The sequence below is a fragment of the Engraulis encrasicolus genome, chromosome 3 (assembly GCF_034702125.1).
Source record: "Engraulis encrasicolus isolate BLACKSEA-1 chromosome 3, IST_EnEncr_1.0, whole genome shotgun sequence".
NCBI classification, from domain to species: Eukaryota; Metazoa; Chordata; class Actinopteri; order Clupeiformes; family Engraulidae; genus Engraulis; species Engraulis encrasicolus.
This window is the reverse complement of record NC_085859.1, coordinates 54,038,946-54,045,371: the sequence shown is the minus strand read 5'-3', so window position 1 is coordinate 54,045,371 and position 6,426 is coordinate 54,038,946. Positions and strand designations below refer to the sequence as shown.

The 6,426-nt window shown below is 43.8% G+C and overlaps 1 protein-coding gene across 1 annotated transcript; it reads left to right on the top strand.

Annotated features, from left to right (window-relative positions):
* The first annotated feature begins 2,174 nt into the window (after positions 1-2,174).
* barhl1a (BarH-like homeobox 1a) lies at positions 2,175-4,722 on the top strand. Its single transcript, XM_063194581.1, has 3 exons — positions 2,175-2,628; positions 3,280-3,502; positions 4,232-4,722. Exons 1-3 carry the CDS (start codon positions 2,208-2,210, stop codon positions 4,539-4,541), a joined length of 954 nt encoding a protein of 317 aa, XP_063050651.1. The 5' UTR covers positions 2,175-2,207; the 3' UTR covers positions 4,542-4,722.
* The last annotated feature ends 1,704 nt before the right edge of the window (positions 4,723-6,426 follow it).

Sequence of the window (6,426 nt, the reverse complement as noted above, 5' to 3'; positions counted from 1 at the left end):
CAATATCCATTAATACCATCTGATTGTTTCTAACAGAACAGGGAAGTGGCATTACAGGCTTGGAAATATTGTTTAGCCAAAAATAATCTATTTCGTGTTCTTTCAAAATGCAGTTAAAGGGGAAAAACTTGTCAACTAGGCTACACCTTTAACAGTAGGCTACACTGCAGATTTTACCAAACACACGTACACACCACACAGACAAAGATGCCTGCTCACTCAAAGGCATATTTACTTTGCCTGAGGGTTCAAATGTGACTGTTTCTTCTTTTCTGCTTTGGTATGAGGTATTTATCTTTCAGTTGTCACTAGTTAGCTCTGTGTTGATAACTTGATTCAAATTATACAGGATAAGGTGAGAATGAGATAGCTTGATAATTACCGTTGTATTAATTGTTGTATAAGGGATAAATTATGCCACAGTAACGATCATTAGGTAAATAGACAGTTATTGTTCAAATGTGTAAAATGCTCATCTTCTTCATTTGGCAAACCCATAGTAGCTCAGAGAATTCCTTTCTGCTCAATTCCCAATGTTAACACACATATTCGTTAGTGCACTGCTGATTTCAAATCTAAAAAGCAAACCATCTTTTCTTAGAGAGTAAGACAGCTCCGTTTATTGGACGTTTAAGTCTTCTTTTCACTCAGATAATGAAGTAATGTGCTCCATGGGATCGCTGGATAAGACTTAATCCTGATTTAATCAAATCTCAGAGAGTAGTGTGCGGGGGTTGCTTTTGGGCCATAGGGTCATATTTAGGTAAACAGACACAGACCCGGCCTGAGACCGCCCCAAGCCCCCCACTGAAGACGGAGGGCACAATACAGCATTTGATTTTCTTTTCAGAATTTTAATGAATTAACAACATAAATGAAAGATGTAAGCTATGCGGTGTATTCGTTGTAAAACAAGTAGGCTTGCAAAAAATGAATTAAGTGAATGATACTCAGATTTGATAAGCTTATGGTGATTGTTTTTGATTGCTTTTGATTAGCCTATGGTGATTGTTTTTCAATGTCTTTATTCCTAAATAAAGTAGGTTACTTCATGATCCATTCTTTGATGGTTTCTGTCTATTTGTGATGACTGATTTGCCTTCCTATTATTAGACTTTTTTTTTTACTACTACTACTACTATTATTACTATTATTACTACTACTACTACTACTACTTACCACTATTATTATTATTATTATTATCATTATTATTATTATTATTATTATTATTATTATTATTATTATTATTATTATTATTCCACGCCACTTCCACTCTGCATTAGCACCAATCATTTGGCCCAGAGGAAGCACTGCGATTTGTTGACGGTACATGTGTAACGAATTGGAATGAGTTTTCTTCATTGAATGTGCGTGCATGCCTCTGTGTGTGTGTGTGTGTGTGTGTGTGTGTGTGTGTGTGTGTGTGTGTGTGTGTGTGTGTGTGTGTGTGTGTGTGTGTGTGTGTGTGTGTGATCGTGCTGCACACACAACTTTCCTCCTCCTCTATTGAGTCATCGCCCCTGAAAACCTTCCCCATCCAATTACAGCGCGGCGCGTTCAGTATCGTGTTCAAATTACTGCTTTAAGGCGGCGTGCCCGGCGCGTCGGCTGGCTGAGTCTCGAGAGGCCAGGTGTCCGCTAACACGAGCGGCGTGGAAGCCAGCAGCGGGATCGGCGATCAGCTTTCGGAAAGCTTACGGTTCCTCGAATGGGTTGCTGTCGGACATCATCGTGTCGACCGGCGACGGAAAGGATTTAATCTAATCGAAATTGTGACGGCGGAAAGAAAGCCGAGAGTGCGCCGCTGTCCGTGGTGCTGAAAGCCGGGCAGCACGGAACTTCCAAGTGGAGCAACTTTTTTTTGGCCGGCTGTGACTGCTAACTGAAAGAATAGGCTCCCATTAAAGGACCAATACTTTTTGGGAAAGTATTTAGAAGTAGTCCTAGGTTATTTTTGTTTTTGCACTACTATTACAACCACTGCCCGGAGTGATGAAAGCGCAGATGTGTTGATTTTCTTTGAAGTAGACAAAACCAGCCGGGGCTTTCAGGAGCTTTCTTTTGAAAACTGCTGCAGGTCTAACGTCAGTGTTTGGCGTTTGTAGTCAGGTGTTGTTTAAATGTTAGTCTGGCTGGCTGTTGATGTTTGCATTTGTTTGCGGAAGGCCTACATGTGTGTTTAATTATTTGTTCACGTCTGGGCACCGATGAAGATGGCGGTTTCTGCAAACGGCTCGAGTTTTGCCATCGAGTCCTTGCTGTCTCACAGAGTGGTTAGCTCACTGCCTGACAGAGTTGACAGCGCCAACGGACAATGCCAGTCCCCGTCCCCGGCGGCCCTCAGCCCCGTTTCGGATCTGGACTCGGAGTGCTCGTCGCCTCCTTCGCCTCGCAGGGACTCTGTTGAGGAGGCTGTCCAGAGACTGCCCCACGCGGTCAGCCTGGCGGCTCCCCTGTCTCACATCTCCCAGCCGAGGACAGTGACTTCCTCCTTTCTCATCCGAGACATCCTGTCCGACTGCAAACCTCTCGCCACCTGCGCGCCCTATTCCAGCGAAGCACAGCAAACACACGAGGATGACTTTCTGGATAAAAGCCATGACTCCTCTTCAGACTGCGAAGATAACGGTAATGTAGAAAATTCTCAATATGTCTCTTAACACTGCTCTATAGGCCTATGGCTGTATTAACATGCACAAAGCACTGTCAGTCAAGCATACTCAGCAGCAAAGGTCAATGAACGAACGCAGCATGTAGGCTAATATATAAATTGCCCATAAACGATGAAATATCTGCCAAAAAAGGCTTAAAACTGGTATAATTGAATTCGGCTATGAATTAAGAAAATTTTTTTGTCAGTAGTGGGCCAATCTTTTTTTTTGCATTACACTTTGCTGTTCAACCGTTTATGGTGCGTAGGTTTATCAGTCTCGGGCCAATAGTCACCACCCCCTGTGTCTTAATTAACGGGATTAGGCGCGGGAGCACCAGCTCGCGCCACACTGCCCGTTTCATTTCTGCAGAACATTTCGGTAGCCTTTTTTGGGGGGGATATTAATGAACCAGTTAGACTTTAATACAATTGTAAAACGTGTTTAATTTCACTCAAATCGAATAATTACGCATTATGCTGCTTTTGTATGGTTATGAACTTCATAGGCCTAACCATACAAAAGCAGAATGTGAACTATTAAGGCTGGGTAACTCCAGTGCCATTTTCAGATGAGGTAATAGGCTACAAAAACTGACCTTTATATCAATGTGGCTGTTGGATTTCAGGGAGGGATGAAACAGACCGGGACATCTCGAGTAGTCGCGACATGCCCTCGGCGCGCATGAAGAAGCCCCGGAAAGCGCGCACGGCCTTCACCGACCACCAGCTCGCGCAGCTGGAGAGGAGCTTCGAGCGCCAGAAGTACCTGAGTGTGCAGGACCGGATGGAGCTCGCTGCCTCGCTGAGTTTGACAGACACACAAGTTAAGACCTGGTACCAGAACCGCAGGTAGGCTGCTGCCCCACTTCACCAGGCTAACTCCAATAAAAAGTTGGCCCCTTTAAAGGCTTTAGTTTCAGTAAACAATGCAACATTGATGGAATAATGCATCGAAAGTGCATTGGTTTGAATTCGGGCAATTAGTCATAGGACAATAAATTAGGCTAATTGTTTATTCAAACACATTTAAAACCAGTTGTATTAATTACAACAATAATTTATGTTGCCCCCGTATCTCATTGTCATACGCGTAATTGGTTGTTTATTTTTTTTCTTCTTAGTGTACACCGGCCTTTTAAACAAACCAGAAGGCCTTAGGCTATCGAATATTTTGACACAAAGAGGAGAAAAATCTTGATGGAATGCGGACTAATTGGCAATAATTAGGGAAAACCTTTCAATTCAAAATTCGGCTTATCTGAATTCTGAGTATGAATAATTAAATAGTGCATGCTCTTTTAATAATTCATCGCCACTTCTGTAATTACACAATCGCTATAAAGATGAATTATTGAACAGAAAATTGGCTATTTGATGAGTGACGATTTGACGGATGAGCGTCTGACACAGATCTGCCCCATAAGGACAAATCTCGAAGCTGTCTTATATTTCAGAAATGCTGACCTGTCACCATCCCACTACACGTTCTGTATCTGATGTGTGTAGCCTATGTCTTTGTTATTTTTAAATGTCGATGTGAACTGAAGTTAAATGCGTTTTCCCGTTGATTGTGTGCAGGACAAAGTGGAAGCGGCAGACTGCAGTTGGCCTGGAGTTGCTGGCTGAGGCGGGAAACTATTCTGCTCTACAGCGGATGTTCCCAAATCCATATTTCTACCACCAGGGCCTCGTCACAACCCTAGACCCCGGCGCAGGCATGTACCTGTACCGGCCTCCACCGTCGGCACAACCACCCCCGCCCCTACAACGCGCCCTGGTTCCGAGACTGTCCCTTCTCCATGAGCTTCAAGGCGGCGAGGCTCCGCCACCTCCTCCGCACCTCAGCCCCCTGACTGCGGGCCTGCCACGACCGACTCCACAGCGCTGAACAGGCTAGAACAAATCTAGCCTACTGCACGGCCCAGTCAGCTGTGTTGTCGGGGAGAGGACATAGATGAATCCCGTTCCCTCCTTAACGCCTCTCAGGACAGACTCTTTTTTTCGCTGTTTGTGCTCTTCATGCAGGAGTCAGAAGAACGCCACGGACTTGAAACAAATGTTGTACATGATTTAACGAATGTAGTTTACATTATTTATTAAAACAGAAGTGGTCTACAAGTTGGACTCCTCCATTGGTGTATGTAATGTAGGCTACCTCCAACATACAGTCGCGCACGCACGCACGCACAAATGTTGTGATCTCAAGACAAAGTCAGTGTGCACATGAGGTAGAGAAGATGTGCAAATTCAAAACGACCACGGCCAGGCATCGACGCATTCATTGAACCCTGTCGACTCTCTAAAGGCCTCTGCTGCGTCGTCATGATTTTCGGGTGAAACGAAAAAGTGTATTTGAAACGAATTAGGCCCCTCTTTGGCAGCCTACACGTCACCTGAGATTTTTTTTAGCTAGTATAGCTCTACATTCGATTTTTAAACAAACGTGAGACAGCAGTCCTTACAGGCTAATGCCAGTGTAGCCTACGCGTGAGTCAAAAAAACATTTCTACTGGAACAAGTTAAATAGGCCTGCTGCAGTAGCAGCCTAATTTACGGTCGTTTGCATGTTTCGTAACCTGCCTAAAATGCCCTTGAGATTAGCAATAAGAAATAGAACATTCCTTAAAAGGGACACTAGCTTTAGCCTACTGTTATTGATATTGGGTAGGCCTAAATAATGGGTTATTGTTATTTGGGTATTGATGAGTATTAGTCAAAGGGTAATTTTAAGCAAAATCAATATTGCAAAATAAAAAAGACATTTAAAACGAACGGAGATAAACACTTCCTGCCTAAAATACCCGGGTCTGTAGCCTATAAACAGCCCCTATCCGAGTTACACAGCCAGTGGTATCATGCACTAATGCAGGTTAAGCATTAGGGCTAGTTTTTACTCTTAGGCCTGTACTCTTAATTTATTAAAAAATAACGCGCACTGTAAAAAAATAAAACCCAAACCATTCAATGTGAAGAATGTGTGCTGCTATGTTGAGTTTCAGTCTACAGTCTCTCATTCGCGTTTGCAATGTGTGGAAACTTTTGGAATCGTTGATCTACACCGGTGACATTCTTACACTGCTCGGCCAATAGTCGACCAGCGGTGTTTAAAGAGTCACCACTTCCGTGGTTTATGCCATTGACTGTTAAAAAGCGACATTTAATATTTTACAACGGTGATGGTCAGGGCAGCTGGTGGTCGCGAGGTCAAGAGTGACAGCTGTGAGACGAGTCAACCACGCGTAGACACACCCGTCGCCATGGCCCCAAGCTCAACGTCTCTTTAACATCCCTCCCCAACTGTCCTCAACTCATCAAACCAATTACTAATGGGCTGCGATACCTGCTGCCTGGATAAATAAATAAAACTCATTCACTCACAACCGAGTTTGAGAGTTTTCCCAGGTCAAGTCAGCGCTGTAGTCTTCCCCACCTGGTTTATCAGGTGGTAGCCAGCTGAGGAATAAACAGGGTTTAAATTGGACCAAAGTCGACAGGGGCTCTGACCAGGCACACAAGGTCATGTTGCAATATGATGACTCAAAAACAAACAACCCTCTTTCTCTACACTTTTCAGGTGTGAACAACCAAACAATACAGTTTTAGCCAAGTAATGTGTTGTATGGATTTTAAAAATAGCCTGGTTTTCCTGACCACAAGACAACTCGTTGTTGCAGGTCTTTCTCTTTTCCAAACATGAATAAGCTGTGCCTATTTGTAGCAGACACCTTGGTTTTGCGACGCAGACGTGCCACACACACACCCACACACACACA